Raw genomic sequence first — 21,647 nt, forward strand, 5'->3', positions numbered from 1 at the left:
GTCCTCTTTTGGAAGACCAAACAAAGTAGTTTCGCTTTCACAACGAAACAGTGCCTTCACGACATGGCGGCGGCGGAAACAACAATACTACAGCGTGAATAAAAGTTACGCCTTCTTTCTTTGCGTGAATATTTGGGCGGTGTTATGCAAACCTTTCCACATCGTGACGTAGACATGTGAGGGCGTGTTAGTTTTAGGTAGGCGTGGTTAACTCTTAACTTTTATAAAGAATATCTCTTTGGATTTGAGACTTTAGTCTTTGCAACTTTACAGATCTTCTTTATGCACCAAGAGCTTGTAACACTCCAAAGAGAAAGGAAAAATTGAAATCGCATCATATGACCCCTTTAAAGCATTAAACATTTTTAATGCTTCTCTTGACGTTCAAATTCATTCCATTTTTAAAAGGCTATACATACTTTTACTCCAATTAATTTCCTTTTAATTTTTGTGATTGACAATCATGGAAATCAGCTGCAAATATATTCTGCAAGCAGCTCAGTGATACTAATGACATACATCTGAATCAAAATCTTAACTGCACATTTCACACACAGTTATTATTTACATAAAATCACAAACATGAATCTGATCTGCACATGCAAAACAATAGTCCTCCAGATTGTAAAAAATTACATTACCAGTCGTAATTGTATATGTAGTGTTGATGTTTGTTACATCTATAAAAAGAGAGAGGGAGAAAGAGATTAAAATCAAATAAACATAGATAAAATTATGACTTGAAAATATATTATATTTACCTGCACAATATGCTAAATAGCAGAAAGCTGGTTTAACAAACTCATAGACATAATAATCTCCTGGACAGGCTTTGACTTTAATGGGATTGGACAGAAAAGAGCAGCAGTCATTGTCATAGTGACCGCAGACATCTCGAGTGACCTCTCCATCCTCAACTGCTGGATGTCCTCCTCTCAGCCAGAGTGGAGCATGAGTGCCACAGCTGTCCTGATCAACACATGTGTCTGGCATCTGAACGCTCTGACCCTGAATGAAGAGACGGTACCAGCCGTTCCAGCTGACCTCACAGTCACACATTATTTCAGAGGAATATTGATTGTTGGTGGCTCTTCGAGGATCATCCAGCACATTGTAGCTGTAGCAGGGGTCATCTGTTATGGAACATTAAAATGTACTTTTTTATGTCATTGCTTGCTATTTGAAATTAGATAAGTTGTAGTATGAATTTCATGAAAATTATTTCCTTAAGCTTATTGAAGTTGTTGAAATCTAAACACTGAGCATCACTTTTCCTTTAGCAGTGACAATGGGGATATAAACAGCCCAACGTGCCCTACTGTTGTAGGGTAGTGAAAATGAAATAAAATGGTAGTGGAAAATGTAAAATAAATGTGGAATGTGTAGCTCAGGATGTCAACTGTGACAAAATGAGTGATAGGTCGGTTTACGGTGGCAGGATGCACACACCTACAGCATGTGGTTTTTAAGATGAAATTCCATGACGTACTAGTACATTCCATTAGTTGCATACACTATTGCGACATGCTCAAAACATACTTTTTAAAAACTTTTAGGGCAAATTTCAACACAGCACAAACTTTTCACAATCCATTTATTTTGAGTAACTTAAAACAGTTTGTTAAAGAACCCTGTCTAATTCCATTATCAGGATGGACTGGGAATACTAGAGACTTTCATGCCATGAAATCACAGAAAACATGTTTAAATTCTTAAATTACTGCACTTTTCAGTAAACTAAGTTGTGGGGTAATTTTGATTGCATTTGTAGTTTTTACTCTATATTTTACTAAGTAAAAGTAATATTTTGCTTTTCTCCACACTAATTCAAAACAATTAATACAACAATCCAAACAGACTTTTACGTTTAGCCAGCAATTTCAATGCATAACGAAGTACTGAATACTTTTCAGCTAATGCAGCTTATTCTCTGTGCTATTGAAATAACATGCTAATAAAGATCTTTTTGTTTTTCCTCAACAATTTTTGTCTAATGAAAAGCTAGTGATCAAAATGGGAACCAGTGATACAACTTGTGAAGTGAAAGTTTTATTAAAAGCACTGTTATTAGCAAATGAATGGAAAGAATTACCTGTTGATTGTCCAGCAATTATTTCACCTTTAAAGCAAAAGAATATAATAATGATTTCATTTGAAAAGATAATAGTCATTTCACGTTTTTGGGCCACAAGAAAATGTATACAAAGATGCATAAAACACTCACCATACAGTAGCAGTATTGAAACACACAATGAGAATATGAACCTCATTGTGAATAACGGCACCTCCTACACCTGCGCACACACATATACACGTGAAATATGTATTTCTATAAGTATTGTAGTAAATTTAGTTGAATTTGTTGTCAACAGTTGGGAAAACAATTTAAAAGCAGTTGTTTACCGATGTTTATACAAAATTTTATGAGATATATTACAAAATAATATGTTACTTATAATTTAGATTTATCAAAAGCAGACGATTGAAACCGTGATAACAGCGCAGTGGGATAAAATGAGGCAAAATAACTTTACCTGAGACAAAATGTTGATACACAGCAAACTCCAAAACACAGTAATGCTTAATCCAGTTACGGAATACAATGAAGAAAGAACTTCAGGTCTTACAATTTTGTCTATGACTATTAATAAATGTGGGTGGACCTTTTCTAAACCCTGGGTTGGGTTAAACAATACACCACCTCCAACAATAATTCAAACCAGTTTTTCTTTTTCTTTTTTTTTTCATGTCACATGACGTCAGTATTTCTTTGTGCACCTGCCATTGAGAAAAACATTTTTTTAGCCTTGAATAGATGGACGTAGATAGAAGACAATCAGATTAACCTGTATTATGATGAGACACATTCCCAAAATCATTACAGTTTTTCAGACTATTTTAGTCTAACTGGTCAATGTTCTCAAAACAGTTTATGAAGCCATCTGAACAATTCTTAAATTTCTTAAACATACTGTAAATGATTCATGATTTAATACAAATTATATACAACATTGTCTTAAAATTCTACACACAAACATCTCTGATTCAAGGTTCAGCTGTTAACACTACAGCTAAGCCATACTTTCACAAAGCACAATTTACGAAATGTTCATTTAACAATTGTGATTTTTCTATGTATAATTTAGTTACTGGAAGAAGTGCAGCATGGAATGAACATAAGAGAAGAAATAGGAGGAAGAGGAGAGATGATAAAAGAAAGAGTGGAGGAAGTAGAAAGAGATGATGGGAGAAAAGCAGGAGATGATGTATGAAAAAGAGAGGAAGAAGAGAGAATAAGAGTGGAGGGCTTTTAAAGATAAACATTAAATGTACATAAAGGACACAGGGGAACCTCAAATAAATCAATCTAATTGTGATTGTGTTTTAAATCAGTGGTCATAGAACCCAGCACCACCAGCTTTCCTGTGCTGTCTTTGGGCCATAAAATACAGAAAGATAAATTAAAGTAAGATTTATACAGAAAGCCTACTCATCCTCATCCATTGTAATAAAACGAACCAGAACTGACACATCGAGAGTCTGTTTGGATTGCTGTTTTCATTGTTTTTGAGATCATTTGGCTTAGTCTGAACAGTTTGGGTAAAATCAGTGTTATGTATCCATAATGACGTAAATTGCATGGACCTGTCTTTTTAAACCACATTACGTAGTTTTCCACTATCATAGTGGTTTGTGAGATTGATGTGACCTACCCACATAGTGAATAACCTAATTTAAAGGCAGAATTCAGCCCTGACAAATCAACACCTTTCCCGCTGTGATACTGAGTTGTTTATTTATTTTATGTTAGTTTCTAACTCATTTGTTAAAATTCATTTACTGTATATATTCAATCTTACTAATTACTTTTCACTTCATATTGTTTTGCAATTGCTATAGCTGAAAACAAAAATATGAATCTTGGGTGGATCTGTGCCCTCTGGCCCTTTTATGGCCTCGCCCCATGATATAGACAGCAGCAGCATAATGACGTGCATGTATGTGTATGTGTTATGAGCATTTTTTTGTGTGTGCCAAAATGCAGCGTCTTTTTATTTCCAAACTATTCTTATATATTGACTGGGAGAGGCAACCGTCATTCAAGGTGGATCAAAGCCGTATGCAGCCTCACCTGTGTGAACAATCAGTACAATAACAATACATATTTTTTGGTGATGTAAGAAATAACTAAACCTCACCCTATCAACCAGTGCTGCAACATTCCTCAGATCCTTTAGAAATGAAGGTTCATTGCTACACACAATTGATGCAAATAAGTATCAATATCATCACAATAGAAAATAAAGACAAGTGCACAAGATGGTATTAGAATATCAATATCACATTTATCTCAATGTTATAGGCCTATTACTCAAAGGGAAACAGATTATGAAGCCAGCTTTGTTACATCACTTGATCTTTTGCTTTGTCCTTTTATTTCATATTTGAACAAGCATGTTGTATTATATCCCTGTCTTTTATGTAAGATTCATTTATTGCTTTATACATAATGTACATCAGAATTAAATTGTAATGATTTTATGCTTGTGGGTGAACACATTACATTATTACAATACTGACATTTTGAGACCTACAACCAGTGAGGTCACTTGCATATTCATTAATATACTGTATTCATATATAACATAATATAGATATTATGTGTAGAGAAAATCATCAGCGCTGCCATGTGGTTGCGACGATCGTGCGCTGATGACGCAGCAGATCGAGATACATCCAGCTGCAGAACCGCAGAACCTCTCAGGACAGCAGCGTCAAGCCGGAAGTGGGCGGAGCAAAAGTTATCTTACTAAGCATAGCGCCAGGTAGTGTTTTGGATCACTTCAAAGTTCTAATCTACCTTGATGTCAAGTCAGCATTTTATTATAACGATTTAATCAGATGATAGGTAGATGAGGTAGATAGACAAAACGAAGCTTGAGGATTTGAACATTTAATTTATTTATTTATACAATTATTTTTCCATTATACACATTATCTTACATAAGTAGCAAAAGATAAAAAAAATAAAGAAAACTAAAGAAAATAAAACAATCAAATGTTAAAGCAAAGCAGGCACATATTTAACAATAAGTATCAAAATTTTAAAAAAAAAAACTAAAATAAATCAAAACTAGAGAAACATGCAATTTATTTTGAGGCCCCTTTTGTCCATGCACTCATCGAGAAAAATGTCCATATTATCCTTAAATTGGTTCTTTGGCCAGTTGCTGGTAGTCAGACATTTCAGCCTGTGAAAGCTGAAGAAGAGCTTTCTTCTGGTCTTCCTCTTTCAGTTGGAGGAGCCTCAGCTCTTTCACCAAACCTCTGAAGACACAGAGGTTTTTCCGCAGCCATCCAACTGCAGTGTGGAGGCCTTTTGTTATGCTTGGCTCCTGAATGAGGTGTACAAACAAATGGAATGAAGTGCTGGAAAGACCTTTAATAATACTGTGCATTCAATAAAACATATACTAAAAAGTCATGAGCTTTAGTCAGGATGTAGCGAGCATTATCAAGTTTTGATTGTGTTTTTTTTTTGTTTTTTGTTTTTCTCAAGTGCCCCTATTTGAGATATAAAAAACATACCCTGCTGCAGATTTCAATCTCCTGCTCTTCCGGCACTTGCACGCAGTGAGGACATGTTTCCTGCGAAAAAATTATGGTAATTTGTAGTCTGCTGGACAGAGAATAACGTAAGCGAGAAAAAGATACCTTTCAACAGCAAAATTTTCCAAGAGAATGAGGCACCACCATTTTAGTATTAGAGCAGTGTTTCTCAACCCTGGTCCTGGGCGTCCCCCAACACTGGACATTTTGTATGTCTCCCTTATCTGACACACCCATTTCAGGACCTGGAGTTTCTTTTAATGAGCTAATGAGAATCAGGTGTGTTTGATTAGGGAGACACGCAAAATGTGCAGTGCTGGGGGGTGCCCAGGACCAGGGTTGAGAAACACTGTATTAGAGGAAAATCAAACTGGCAAATAAGGAAAAGCAAATATTAATATATCATCAAATTGAATTAAGTCCCAATTAACTTTTAAACAACAACTTACAGCTGTGAAATCAAAGGGCATTTCAAGGACCATGTATAGAGCAAACTGAAAAAATAGGGCTGTAAGTCGATTACAATTTTTAATTGAATTAATTACATTATGTGCCGATTAATTCATCTAATTAATCGCAAACTACATTTGGATGTGAAAATTCCCCCACAAAATAAACAAATATTTTATTTGATTCAACATAAAATGTATTACACGTTTTGGCTACAACGGCCTAACATAAACTATTCAACATAAAAGAAGATAATTTGAGAAACATCTCAGTTTTTTTCATTCATGCAATGGAAGACATTGATAACCAAGACAGCTTTGTTACCAACAGTCTTCAAAATACCTTCTATGTTCCACAAAAGAAAGTTATTTAGGTTTGAGTAAATGATGACATAATTACATTTTTTTAATTGTTGAACTATTCCTTTAAAGTGTTTTTTTATGAAATAATACTCTAAATAAGAAACTAAAACTGCCAGCAGGTGGCGGTAAATGTGCTTATGAGTCATTCATTCATTTGATTCGTTCAAACGGCTGATTCATTCAGGAATTCAGTAAACGGCTCACTTTATGAATGGGCTTTTGAATCATTGGTTCACCCAATTCGTTCAAAACGCAGATTCATTCAAAAAACTAATCACAGCTGTGTTGCTCTGAGATGCACAACAATTCTGCTGTGGCTTTATAGGAAATTTTTGTTGGCAAAACAGCAAAAACAGACAATATTGTGCTATATTGTATATAACACAATAATACAATTACACAATGATATAGTATATAATATATAATACCCAATAATATAACTGTATATATAATTGTGTTATATTGTAAAATATAACACAATATTAACTTCTTATTTACTGAACTGTTGTGTAAAATCAAATTTGGGACAAACAGCACTCGTGTGATTGCTCTCGCTGCTCGTGTGATATCGCTTATATAAATATGAGACAAAAAAAAACTCATACAGGAGCATTTTTGCCCAATATCTTGAATTTTAGGGCATAACTGCATTTATGGAGTTGTTGCCCTGCATCATATCAAAGTCCCTTTCTATAGTCTTTGATCATATTTGATCATTACACAGACACACACACATAGCCTATATAAATATATATATATATTAATAACTCTTCCTTTTCCTCACCATCAACATGAAGATCCAACCATCAACGGAGTCAGCCAACTGTTGTGGAACATTCTAAAATAATAGAATATTATTCAGTTACTCCTGGAATAAGAATATGACAACACATAATTTGTATTAGCAGCTTTGTTTTATGAAAGCCTTATAAATCTCACCTTGTTTTTGATCAGCTACCTCATCTATCTATATAATCTGATTAAATCGTTATAAAACAAATGCTGACTTGACATCAACGTAGATAAAAGGGGTCATATGATGCGATTTCAATTTTTCCTTTCTCTTTGGAGTGTTACAAGCTCTTGGTGCATAAAGAAGGTCTGTAAAGTTGCAAAGACTAAAGTCTCAAATCCAAAGAGATATTCTTTATAAAAGTTAAGAGTCAACCACGCCTACCTAAAACAGCTCGTTCTACCACGCCCCCACATATCTACATCACGATGTGGAAAAATTTGCATAACGCCGCCCAAATGTTCACGCAAAGAAAGAAGGCGTAACTTTTATTCTCGCTGTAGTATTGTTGTTGCCGCCATGTCGTGAAGGCGCTGTGTGTTTCGTTGTGAAAGCGAAACTACTTTGTTTGGCCTTCCAAAAGAGGACGATATCCGCTTCGTCATGCCTGGAGCTGATCCATGCTGGTCGCTGAGGAAATACATCAACTTCGCGCTGTGGATTGCCGGATCGGCTTTCACCGTGGACGAAGCGGAGTCCAGCCCGGGGTCTTCACATGTGGTTGCTGCAAGCCCGCCTGCCACCACTCACTCAAGGCGCGGTGTGTGATGCTGTTTCGTTGTGAAAGCGAAACTACTTTGTTTGGTCTTCCAAAAGAGGACACGACTAGCAAGTCACGGCAGAGGTTTGTGCAGTTGATCGTTTCATTTCAGTTAACTAGCCTAGTAAAGGTGTATTGTTTTATCTTTGCATGCTTAAAACTTGGAAGTAAAGTCGGTTGTTTAGACACACTCGTTGACGTGACCAGTGTAAGCCAGCAGCTGCTATGAATACAGATAGTGTTGCCAAAAATGCAGCTGTCTTGTGTTAGCCACAATGTCCCATATATTGGCCAAAATGAAGACGGAATTATGCTCATTGCTCTGTTTTTGTGCAGCAATGCTAGGTACAGTGCCCTTCCGACACAGTTACAATCACTCAGATGCTTGGGTGAGCAAAACAAACATCTGGGTGGCCACTGTCCAGCCTACCCATGATCCCATTCAGCCACTTGCTCTGGGACCCACTTATCTGTGAACAGGGAATATAATGCACAGTGAATTGTAATGTATAATGTCAACAGAAACCTTAATTTACAAATGATTAAATAAACAAAATATTCACCTGTGTTCCCTTCAGACAAAATCAGAGGACCCATGGATATGGAAGCACTGTCATGGAAATCCAGAGACCTGTGCTCTCTCCAGTGATGTCCAGAATTACAGTCCTAAAAGAGAAAATCCAGCATTGTGAATCCCTGTTAAATATCACTGGACAAACATGAAACATAAAGGAGTGCACAAAATTCTCCAGCAGAGGACAACCCTTACCACCATGGACATTAAGGGTAACATTTTTCTTCCAATAATTAATGTTTGATTTACTGGGGTTTATCAATAGTAAAATCTTAAACCTTTACAATTTAACCATTACATTTAACTATGGAGATACATTTCCATAGATTAGTTCTATAGCTACACAGAAACATATCCTCACATTTTTATTAATTATGAGAGGCTTTCTAAACTCACCATAGAGCAGCGATTGCTCGACAGAAGGCAAAGGTGAACAGCACAGTGCAGGTAAAGCTTAGTGGAGTTTGCAGTGAAGACAAACATCCTGAAGGAGAAACGGCTGGATGTCGAGACGCCGTTCTGCAGCAGCTCCACTCTGTCGTCATTTGGATTGGGACACCTGAGAATCACCAAATTAATTTCTTTTACTTGAGAGACATTCAACTCAAAAGCGATTTCCTGAAAATCATCACACATTAGCATTCTATATACAATAAATGGAATTCTTTGCATTAGTACTGCAATATTGGAAGATAATATGTCAGGTCATCTTAAAAAGGATATGGATTATTATTTATTCAGTCTATGTGCAGATCAAAAGTTACTGTTAAAAATATTACAGTGAGTTAAGACTGAGCTTTAAGGAACAGAAAAAACAATATCGCTTTACTCTCTAATGATGAGATCCCAGCGGAGACTGTAATCAGGATCATTCACAGGCGTAGCCCAACACGTGTCCATCGCCAGGGCAAACTGACGGCTGTCAACCCCCTCAACACGAACTTCCACATTCATCTTCTGGTCGAGCTCTGCATCCACTTTACCAGTGAAGGGCCGGGTAAACTCATCATCCTCATATGGAGTCATCCGAACCTGATATCTCCCTTCACCAGCGGGGAGCATCTTGTGCACAACACTGTTGAAATAATGGACAGATCTGTGTTAAAACTACTAAGCTTTACGACTAAAATTCTACTCCTTTAATAAAACAGTACAGCTGGAATCAGAGTTTGTATGTGACTCTCACGTCTCCACTGGGTTGATTTCCACATTCATTGAAAGTGTTTGTGTTTGTGGATAAACAAATAAAATAAAGAAAGCTTAAGGATTTTCTCTCTGCTGATGAGACCTTCTGACCTCGGTGTCCCCAGAATAAAGTTATCATAGATAAAGTGGGTGCCGTTGGCCTTTGAACAACATGCATAACATTTTGACATGTACATTAAATTGAATTCAAGCTGTTAAAAAAACATTTATTATGTGACTCTCACGTCTCCACTGGGTTGATTTCCACATTCATGGAAAGTGTTTGTGTTTGTGGATAAACACAGCTGAAAGAAAGCTTAAGGATTTTCTCTCTGCTGATGAGACCTTCTGACCTCGGTGTCCCCAGAATAAAGTTATCATAGATAAAGTGGGTGCCGTTGGCCTGTGAACAACATGCATAACATTTTGACGTACATTAAAGCTGTTAAAATTTCAAGCTGTTAAAAAAACATTTATTAAAGTAAAATTATTAAATATAAAACCCCCAAGAAATTTGTATCAGTCAATCCAATTCTTTGGGTCTATGAGACACTACACATGTTTGGATTATACATAATTTGTCTAATTTGTTTTACCACAAGATTTGTGCCACAGATGTGTTCATTGTTATCAAAATGGAATTCCTCTCTGCCATTCCGGACCATTCCTTTGCAGCGGGGATCATTGAGGTGTAAGACGTCAGCTGAAAAACCAGCCTCATAGAGCTGACAGCGAGACACAGACAAGGAGCCAGAGCTGCTTTCACAGGTTTCTGAGAAATCTGGAAAAGAAAACATCCAAAAGATTGTCAGAAGTATTAAAAAAGAAAATGTAATAGACCAAAAAGAAAAAATATATAATATTTCACATTCTGTTGTGGAATGTTACCAACCAAAAGAGTCAGCTTGTGGTCTGGGTAGGTCGTCGTTACACATACAGCCATAAACACCATTTTCTTCCCACACCATTCATCCTCAGAGCAGCTGAGCTCAGAGCAGCGATCTCTCACGTCTAAGAGAAGCACAGATAGATGAAATACAACACAAAGACATTGAGTCATAATAACAGAGTGAGAGCACAACATTCTGAGCCCCCTGAATGATCATTGCTGTACATTCTTCAAAGAAATTAAATATATATTTTTGAGTGAATTAAACTGAATTTCATATAGTCCATAATTTTCCCACCGAGATCCACAAATAATAGCTTTTTTTTTTGACAGTAGAAGTAGAATTAGAATTAATTAGCATTAGAATTAAATTGCTGGGGGATTTCATTAATTTACCTTTAAAATTTCTGTATAAACACCCTCTATATGTCTAAGTCTATGTTAGCTGTGAAATTGCTCTTAAGAACTAGCGATGACTGATTTGTGACAGGTTAGGTTAGCAAAATGTTCAAAATCATAGCTCTTTCATGCACTGAATCATTTGAAAGCACTTTGTCATAGGAGTTGATAGTTCAGCTACCTACTACTTTTTTTTTTTTTGCAACACTGGTGACAAGACCACAAAATAATCTGTGCTGAAACATTATTATGACTTACCACAAAGCAGACCCAAGTGCCATTCTGGGATCTGTATCTCCAAGATGGCACAAGCTGTCTCATAGGCCTCAACAGCTGACCATAACATGCCATTTGCACGTGTGTACAGACACAGATCATACACACAAGAGTAGTAGTAAGGTGCAGGGTCAACATGAAGATGGCAGTTCTGGAAGGGGCCAGTGGTGTTGGTGATAATACTACAGAGAGCAGAGTACCTCTGCCTGGATGGACACTCATCAGCATTACCTGTCTGGTCACTGGCACCACAACTGAAGTACATGAATATATGAAAAAATGAAGGTCAGTTAAATGCCTTGTACTGTTTCATCACTTGGACACAGAAAGAGTTTACAGTTGAACAACTAACATGATTTGCTATTCTTGCATATTTTATCCTTAAGACGTAAACCTTTGAACCTTTTTCCCTGTCCACTGCTCTATCAAAATAAACCTTAAAAACATTTTTTTTAATCATATGACCAACCAGGTAAAAACAACTGTCCTAAAGTCTCATGGTTCTAACCCTGGAATGCTGGTGTCTGATTGCCAGCTATGGCCAAAGGAATCATCATCAGGAGCGGGGTCTCCACTGGGCAGCACTTTGTCATCTGCAGGATTACCATTGAAATTTCCACACATTCCACATAGAGATCCATAGAATCTTTCACTCACTCTGATTAGAAGGCTGCTATGTCCATCAAAATGGACAATGAAATCATTGAAAGCATTTAGAATTACGAATTCATGCTCCTCATGTATCTCTACAAAGATCATTGATTTGATATGCTAGTGTGTCAATGGCATTCCCATCAACCTGGAGGGAAATCAGAAAATTCCAACTTAGAAAAGAAAGAAAGTGAAATAAATTACATATATATTGACACCATTTGAAGTCCAACTTACTTTAACTCTCATGTTTTGGCCAATTGTGATGTGCGTCTGTTGTCCACGCTGAGACAACCAAACATCCACTGCAGACACAAATGATACAACCATGTTCCCACGGTGCCTGTTGGTGGCCACCACACGGAACTCCAGATCACTGTCTGTAACATTACCGCAGGTCTGGGCAATCTCATATGAACAAATTCCCTGGTAGGATTAATACAATACACATAGTGTCCATTACACCTTTCTACCTCAAAGATGCAACTTCAAATCCAGAAATGTCATGCAAGACATTGCAGACATTCATAAATTGAAGAATCTTCAGTGCTATGAAATATATTTTATTAAATACATTGTCACATCAATAACCCTCCTAAACCTCCTTTGAATAAACCTGACTATTAAATTAGTTGTCTCCTACTATTGGGACTCAAAACAACAGTTAATTTATAAAAAAAAAACAAAAAAAACAGCAGTTACCAGTTCATTTACCAGTTCATACCTGAAAGTGAGCCACAGCTCCATCAAAGGTGATGTAGTGTGGATCGCCCCAGACTGTGCAGGTGGGCATTGGACTGTAACAGTCACGATGTCCATTTCTGACTGCACACTCCAAGGCTGGTGGGCAGACAGATGCAGAGCAGCGTAAATCATTTGGCGCAAAACACTGACAGCGTTGGGAACATGTTGAATCCCAGAACTGTTCACCAATCTATAAAACCATAATGATAATAATGAAACATTTGTTAAAAAATGAAAAATGTTACATTTTCAAAACATAGTGTCAGTAAGTATATTCACCTACAAAAAAAAGCATCAAGGTAAAAACATGATGCTTAATCCTTACATTATAGTAGAATCCATCATACAAGCAGCCACATTGCTCCACTGGTACACAGAGTCCTCCACTCCTCACATATCCCTCATCACAGAAACAACCTTCTGAGCATGTGTGTTCACAACTAGCATCAATGCTGTTGGCGCACGTATGGCCACAGTCTGTGCCACACACCTCATAATGGCTATTTGGGATGTTCGCTGAGCAGTCCATGACTGGAAATGCAACAACAAAATGTATTTGTAGAATGTATCTAATAGTACGTAAAATATATATTTTTTTAAGGTGGCCCTATTATGCCATTTCCATTATTGCCTTTCATGCAGTGTGTAATGTAGCTGTATGTGAATGTAAACGATCTGCAAAGTTGTAAAGCTGAAAGTGCACGATAAATAAAGTTATTGTCTCCCAAAATAAAGAATCGACTCTGTACAGCTGAAACAAGTCGTTAGTAATTTGAATCCCACTTCACACATTTGCACACATTGGGGTAACACATTTGCATAATGTGCGCCTATGTTCTACGTTGGCCAGCCACGAACAACTTGACCCCAGCCACAAACACGTCATTCTACTGACGACTGCTTCTCTAATCTCGGGGAGTTCAACGCGGGATTCACAAAACGCTTGCTGTTGAAAGATGGATCAGTATCCTGTTTATTTAGACCAGCTGCTCCACTGAATCACAACCTGTAAGTAGAATAAATAATAGATGTTTATATTTTCTATAGAGCATTCAAAATACAGAACAATTGAAATAGGCGTATCATTTCCGACACGCACTGTATGCCGTAGACCATTCACAACAGACTATGCCATCTGACCAATCAGAGCAGAGCAGGCTCACGGAAAGGAGGGGTTTAGAGAGACTGAATCTTAGAACGGCTTCGAACTAATCGTTTGAGAATCGCTGGAAAATGAGGTGATATTAAATGCATATTTTGAGAAAACTAAAACGTTTTTTGACCTTGCATGCATGTAATCCTATTGTAGGAGACTCCCAAAGCAATATTAGGAACCGTAAAAATGGCATTATAGGGGCACTTTAAATAAATGGGGAAAACACCTTGAAAGAAGAAAACAAATTAATCTGTAGTCTGTCTTTTTACATTTCATGTACACTCCAGCTACTTACCACAGGATGCATTTTCTCTCCAGGGATAGACAATGGCATTAGCAGATTGACAAGCACTCGCATAGGCTTGAACAGAGTGACACAAAACATCATTATTGTTCTCAGAAATGCACACATCAAACACGCAGCTATCAAAGTAGGCTTGTGGATCTACAGAACCATGGCAGAAGCTAAAGGGACCCTGGCTGTCCCTGATGATTCCACACAAGGCTTGTGAGATAAGAGTTGTGCTCTCATCTCTACAACAGTCAGGACAACTGTTTCCAGAGTCATCATCACATGGGATGTCCAACAGCTGTAAACACAATTGTTACATATAATCAGTACTATGTACCACATCGTTACAGTGTATGCAACAGAAAAAATACAACAGAAACTAATGATTCTAATCCTGTCTTACCCTCTTCCTCCTCTGGCGACTCCGGGCTAAGGTCTTAGTAGATGCAGCCACACTGACTAGCTCTGGTTGGCTGTACCGGAAATTTCTGCGCAGAGTTTCATAATATGTCTTGCAGGCCACTATAAACAATTAAAGAGATGTGTTAAAAACAACACCAAAAATAACTATTCAGAAATAATCATAATAGAGGGGAAACATTTTAAAAAATTACTTACCAACAAAGGCACTCTTATCTAGACCTTCATCAGTCAATTGTGGGCTTGCAGCCAGGGTTCCAACTAAAAATGAGGTGACCATCTCATTATATGGTGAGTTCAAACTGTGGAAACAAAATGAACTAAATTAAAATATGTACAAATGCACAAATGAATGCATGCTAGCCTTTATTTTTCAGCCTTACCCTTGTTCCGGGTCATAGCGTCTACAGTTTGCTTCTGATTTATGTAGCCGACGGACTGCCTCCTACAAATTGCAAGAAAATAATTACTCCGTGAACAGACTAGTGTCGAAACACTTTAAGTGATTTCATTTGGGGAATTAATTCTTACCGCAATTTTGGGATTATGCAGACGCCTCTTCCTTTTGAACTCCTCCGTCGAGCAGCTTCCAAAGACTGCAATCTATCGTTGATAGATCTAAACTCCGGGGAGACATCGGCAGAGAATTCACTTCACTGACGCGAAAGCCCACTGATAGCTGCCAGCAGGATCCTGTTATCCGTTGGGGGACTTGAAGTGTTTCGTCCCTGAGGAGTCTCGGGGGTACTGAAAGCGAGGCGACGTCCAGCCATTGTATGGAGCGATGAATGAAAATAGTAAGAAAATTCCGGAATAGTAACTTTCTTGTGTTTATATGTTCTCGTTTATATGTTACCTTCCGCGTCACCGTCGAGGTTCGTCACATGCGCGGGGACGTTTCAACGAAGAACTCAGAGAGAAGCATTTAAACACAGAAAGGTTTTATGAATGAAATAGTTTTTCATCTATGAAAATGAATTTAAACACATCATTGCACAAGTCTCCTGGCTTCATCCCGATCCTGACAGACATGTTTATGGAAAGCCAGTAGAAATTTGGAGTTTGCAGGGAACAGACATCACTCTTTCCATGCAGTGAGGGGTCAACAGGGGGAGCTGTTGATATGGATACATTAAAACATAAATGCTCTTGACTGAATGAATGTTAGCTGGTATGAAATCTCCAGAACACTCTTTACCCAAGTTCCCTGATAAACTTGTGTTTCAATTCATTTAAAGCAGATACAATTTTGTCCTAAGTTTGAACATCTTTTATTTAGCCGTGAGAAAAGGATTTAAAATGTCAATGACTATGTTTACATGGACATCAGTAAACTAATTATTTACCTTATTCTAAATAAGCCAATATTATGATTATGGTGTTTACATGAGTTGCTTTTAGGGTCTGCAGCAAATAATGTTGGGGGAATCAGTGAGCAGACAGGAAGTTCCTTTTCTCTCTCGTTCTCCCCCAAACGTGTGCCAATGTATAAATGCGTTTGCAGGCTATTTATCACGATTCTTTTTATTACATCATATATTATAATCAGACCGTGTTCACTTGTTGTCTTAATCATATTAAAATCGGAGAATTGTTGTCCATGTAAACATACTGATTGTTATGATCTTGCCTGTGTTTCCCTTTTTCACTGTGAATTCTTATTTTGAAGTGTTTTCCCAGCTGCTATTATGTCTGTGTTCCCTGTGTTTGCCCTGTCTCCCAAGCTTGCTTGTTTGTTCCCATAGTTACCCTAGTGTGTTCCCATGACAATTGACCACGCCCCCTTGTTATCTTGTTTAGATTGTCTGTCTGTGTGTATATACTGTATACTGCTTAGTTTTCACCAGAGGTGGGCAAAGTACACAATTCAATTACTTGAGTGAAAGTACAGATACTGCTGGTCAAATATTTCTCCATTACAAGTAGAAGTTTACCATTACTTAAGTAAAAGTACAGAAGTACTTGCTTTGAAAAGTACTTAAGTACCAAAAGTAAATGTCTTTTGTTATGTCAATGCACTGTTTTATTATTTTTATGTAATACTCGCAATACCTTAGGCCTCTGAAGCAACTTACCATATATTACGCCTACTATTATTAAATTGTTGTAAATAAATATTACATTTGCAACTGGTCAGTTGTCAGTCAAAAAAAAAAAGCTGGGAAATTACTTCACATAGCCCTAAAAATCTCTCTAAAAATCATGTTTTAGAGAAGAAAAAAATCACCCACTGACTTTCAAAGCTGCTACATAGTAATGACTTTCTACTTCGAGGACCTTGATAGAAATCTAGTGGAGTGAAAAGTACGATATTTGACTTTCAAATGTAGTGAAGTTAAAGTAATACGTTTCCAGAAAAAATAATACTCAAGTAAAGTACCGATACTCAAAACGTGTATTTCAGTACAATACTCAAATAAATGTACTTTGTTACTTGTGTTTGCTGGTCATTGTTTGAATGGATTCCTGTATTGTTTCCTGCTCCTTGTTTATCATGTGTGGACTATCTGAGTTTGGCCTTTTCTTAATTGTGCGTGCATGTGGATGCTCTCTCTGCCTCATCTCTCCATTACAGTCAACCATGAGCCCTTTTGCAACTGAGCAATATGACTTTGAGAAGAATGCTTTGAAAACACACTTTGTGTATTATTTGCAACAAAAACAAGACAATACTTTACCAGTGGTTGTGATTGGTGGAGTAATGGATTCTACGGATGGGATTGTCTCTGATGTTGTAGACACTGATGGGATGGACTGACTTGAGGCTTCTGGTATTAAGAACAGTTTTATATCAATAAATAATTTTTAAATAAAACCCATAAAGTAAATTAATATATTACATATGAGTAAATGCTCACCTACACAGTAGGCTCCGCAAAACATTGGCTTGACAAACTCATAAACGCAGTAATTTCCAGGACAGGCTTTGACTCGTATAGGGTGGGATTTGTAATCACAGTAGGCACTCCATGAGATACAGACCTGACGGGTAACCACTCCATCTTCCAGCTGTGGATGAGGGCCGTTGAGCCACAGTGGGGAAGAAGTGCCACACAGGCCTTGATTTACAAATGATTCTGGCATCTGGCCATTTTCACTATTGTAGAACAGCCTGTACCAGCCATTCCACTCCACATTATAATCACACATGCCATAATAGTAATAGTTATTATAGTTGTCTGTGGATCTCCAAGGCTCATCCAGACTGGTGTAGGTGTAGCAGATCGACACTTGGGGTGGAGGAAGGAGCTATTATGAAAAAGTAGAAAGAGAGCATTACTGTACATACTGAAGATTAAATCTATTCAAGACAATAATATGAAAACCAACAGTAGAAGTGATGATAAGCATGTCAGATATAATGATGAATGAAAGTACACAATACCTGCACAATATACAGGTAATGGGATTGAAAGACTTGGCCTGATAAATTTGTAGACATAATAATCTCCAGGACAAGCTTTCACTTGGATTGGTTCAGATCTGTAGCGACTGCACTGATAATCACGAGAACCAAAAACTTCACGGGTAACAACTCCATCTTCTAGCCGAGGATGAGAGGCACCAAGCCACAGAGAACTAAAACTTCCACATGACATATAATAAAAACACGACTCAGGCATCTGAGCACTCGACTCATTAATAAAGAGTCGATACCAGCCATCCCATTCTACACGAGTGTCATCATGATCAGAGATGTATCTATACATAGACCAGTAATTGAGTGTGCTTCTCCAGTGGTTGTTGATTACATTGTAGTTTTCACACGGGTCATAATCTGTGTTATTAAGATATCAAAACAAACAAGTTAAATTTTAATGAGGAGCTTCACAAGTGCAAATCTCAACCAGTAAAACACAGTAACAATCGTTCACAACATGACTGTGAAGTAGTGAAGCTAAAAGTATAAAAGGTGACATTTTTATTGCAAAATAAGATTTAGATTAGGGAACACATTCAGGATTAGTATTAAGAGATTTCCCTCAGTAAACTTTCTGCTCACAGATAGTTAATAAGTTAGTTATTGTAGTAGTTATGTTTAGGTGTGTTAAGGGGTCTAGAATATGGTCATGCTAGTAATTTGCATTCTAATAAGCAACTACTTAACAGAGAGTAGTGTTCCCTAATCTCAAGTGTTACCATAAATACTTTTAAAAATTAAAACATATGACTTACTCAAGGTGATGCTGGATCCAGTGATTATATCTGGACAGTGGGAGCCACCTGTGAAATGGTGCTGACATCTACAAAGAAGGACATTCAAGACAAGACTGAGATCATTTTAAAAGTTAGGAAACACTTTTTAAGTAATAAATAAATAAAATTCATGGTACCTGTGCAGTATCCTGTACACCAGAACTGTGGTTTCACAAGTTCATAGACAGTAATTGCCTGGACACGCTTTCACTCTGATGGGGTTTGATTTGTAAAAACAGCAGCCATTCCAATAAGACCCTGCACAAACCTCTCTAGTCACCACTCCATCCTCTATCTGAGGGTGAGGATCATTGAGCCACAGATTATATTCTGTGTTACAGCTGTATGAACTAACACAGGTCTCTGACATCTGGATGTTCATTCCATAGTAGAAAAGCCGATACCAGCCATTCCAGGAGAAAGATTCATCACAAATCCAGTCTCCACTTTCATTGGTGGCTCTCCAGGGATGGTCCAGAGACTCATAGTTGTAGCAGGGATCACTGCTGATGCTTTGGAAGGCAACTGTCAAAGAGTTTGAAAAAGTACTGTTAAAATACTGTTTACTGTACTATTTACTGTACACTGAAGGCAATTTAGAATATTACATTGTAAAACACAATGGTTGTTCATTTTATGATTTTCAGCCAACCACTTATAGCAATTCTAACTAGTGAAGTGCAGCCTGCAGAACAACACCATAACTACCATAACTATGTACCAGCACTGCATTCATGATAATATACTGTATAATATTACATAATATATAATAGTGTTGATATGATTATTGGTTATATATTTAAACTGCAAAAGCAGTGCAATTTCACAAAGCCCACAAATTTATTTTAGCAAAAATAAGCTAGTATTTAGACTAACACGTAAATATCATAATATTACAACAAGAAATGTACAGGTTCCTTTTTAGCTGGAGGACAGGTAAATTATGAACAGATATTCATCATAAATTAAGTAATTTATTGATTCGGTATTATCGTTTTAATATTAATAATATGGCAAGACAGTTTAAATTTAAGTCAAATTTAGACTAATTTAGTAGAAATTAAATTTATTTAGTTTAGTGCAATTTTTGGTTTGTCTAAAGTTGTGAGATTTGAGGAACTGTGTTACAACTGATATGAGAGATACAGTAGGGAAGAGCTATGGGGGAGGGGGGTATGGTAAGGGTGTGAGACTTACATAGTTGCTATCATGGTTGGCTTTGCGTTTTGTTGGTGTTCATGTCTTTTACACTTTCACACTCTTAGTCTAGTTTCCTGCTTTGTCATGTAATTCCCTGGCCCTCAGGTATCTTGCCATGTGCTTCTTTAGTCTTTAGGCTTGTTTGAGATGCATCTGCGCTGCGCAGACCGATCGGCGTATGACATCAAAGTACCATGAGAACGATTTGAAAGCATAAAGAGTCGTCTACTGTCCAATCGCTGTCACGATACTTTGATGTCATACACTGATCGGTCTGCGCAACGCAGCTTTAAGTCAAACACACTTTTTGTGTCATGTTGTGATTGGTTGTTTTGTTCTGTTCTCTCATTGGTTCATTGTCTTTATTGTTCACAGGTATCTTTAGTTAGTGATTAGTGTCTTTGTATATATAGCCCTCATTTGCCACTATCTCTTGTTTATCTTTTTTCATTGTAACCTTGCTGTTGGTGAGTCCCATGCTTTCTAGTCAAGTCTGGTCATGTCAAGATTTAGTTTAGTTCATGTTTGTTTTTCTGTTTTGTATCACATTTTGGTTTGTTCTGTTTATGTTTATTAATAAACTGCACTTGGGTTCAGTTCAACTCGCCTAAGTAGACCTATGTAACAGAAGCCTACAGAATGGTTAATGGACCGCGCTCATTCTAACTGGTCAAACCATGTTTAACTTCTTTAAATAATAAATTAAAATGCATGACTATTTACTCTTGATACTGACAATGAAAAATGTAAAAAAAAAAAAGGGTCACAATAATTTGGAGAAAAAGAGCTAAAACTTCACCTGCACAGTATGTAGGCCTGGGGACTGATATGTTGGGTTTGACAAGTTCATAGACATAATAATCTCCTGGACAGGATTTGACTTGGATAGACGTGGATGTCTAGGTTTCACACTGATTGGAAAATCCCCACCACCACCACCATGAAGTAGTTCCCACAACGTCACAGGTCACCACTCCATCCTCAACTCTTGGATGAGAACCGTTGAGATACAGTCCAGTTTCACCACCACATCCCATATAACTCACACACCACTCAGACATCTGGGCACTTTCTCCATTCAAATACAGCCGATACCAGCCACTCCATTCAACATGGGTGTCATCATAGCCATAGTAATGATATTGTTGTATTTCTCTCCAATAGTCATCAAGAATGTTATAATTATAGCATGGATCAGAGCTGGAAGTTGTAGGATCTGAGAGAATAATGACACAGAAAAGGACAATCCAGTGATGATACACAGTTACTTTTTATGTGGCAAACAGTTGTGTCTTTATGACAAGATATCGGGATAGCACACTAAGGAGGGATTATGTAAACTGACTTCACCTACAACAAGTGTATCTGCAGTTTAAACCATTTGCTCACTAATTTAAAAAGATTTACTACATAGATCTCAGTTCATTAATCGGAGCTATATTCGCTTCCATCAGCTTGAATGACATGTGGCTCTTAAAAAATAGTACAGTTGTTTTTGTGTGCTCAAAATATATATCTATTTTGAACAGGTTGTAATGTATATCTGTATTAGGCTCATCTGTATTAGGCTTATAGTACCACTTGTTTGTATTTGTACAGGAAACATTTCTTTTCAAGCAGTACTGAAGCACTGAGGCGTTGAATAAAAGTTGAAAATGTAAATGTTTATTGACACCATAAAATGAAAAT

The 21,647-nt window shown here is 37.2% G+C and overlaps 1 protein-coding gene, 1 long non-coding RNA gene and 1 pseudogene across 2 annotated transcripts in view; all 3 read right to left on the reverse strand.

Annotated features, from left to right (window-relative positions):
• LOC107659678 (uncharacterized) overlaps window positions 1-2,591 on the reverse strand; it is a 6,746-nt gene extending 4,155 nt beyond the window's left edge. The window contains exons 1-5 of the mRNA XM_016448686.1: window positions 2,535-2,591; window positions 2,225-2,294; window positions 2,093-2,119; window positions 762-1,133; window positions 642-680 (exon numbers count right to left, since the gene is read on the reverse strand). Coding sequence (XP_016304172.1) covers window positions 642-680; window positions 762-1,133; window positions 2,093-2,119; window positions 2,225-2,270 — 484 coding nt within the window. The 5' untranslated portion in view covers window positions 2,271-2,294; window positions 2,535-2,591. The remainder of the gene's footprint in view (window positions 1-641; window positions 681-761; window positions 1,134-2,092; window positions 2,120-2,224; window positions 2,295-2,534) is intronic.
• Window positions 2,592-5,076: 2,485 nt separating this feature from the next.
• LOC107659677 (uncharacterized) lies at window positions 5,077-5,822 on the reverse strand. Its single transcript, XR_001630941.1, has 3 exons — window positions 5,716-5,822; window positions 5,590-5,649; window positions 5,077-5,396 (listed from the first exon to the last, which is right to left on the reverse strand). It is a non-coding gene; the product is annotated as an uncharacterized LOC107659677 (long non-coding RNA).
• Window positions 5,823-8,401: 2,579 nt separating this feature from the next.
• Window positions 8,402-21,647, reverse strand: part of LOC107659636 (uncharacterized) — a 58,061-nt pseudogene continuing 44,815 nt past the window's right edge.

This window comes from Sinocyclocheilus anshuiensis, unplaced genomic scaffold, assembly GCF_001515605.1.
Source record: "Sinocyclocheilus anshuiensis isolate Anshui unplaced genomic scaffold, SAMN03320099.WGS_v1.1 scaffold75, whole genome shotgun sequence".
NCBI lineage: Eukaryota > Metazoa > Chordata > Actinopteri > Cypriniformes > Cyprinidae > Sinocyclocheilus > Sinocyclocheilus anshuiensis.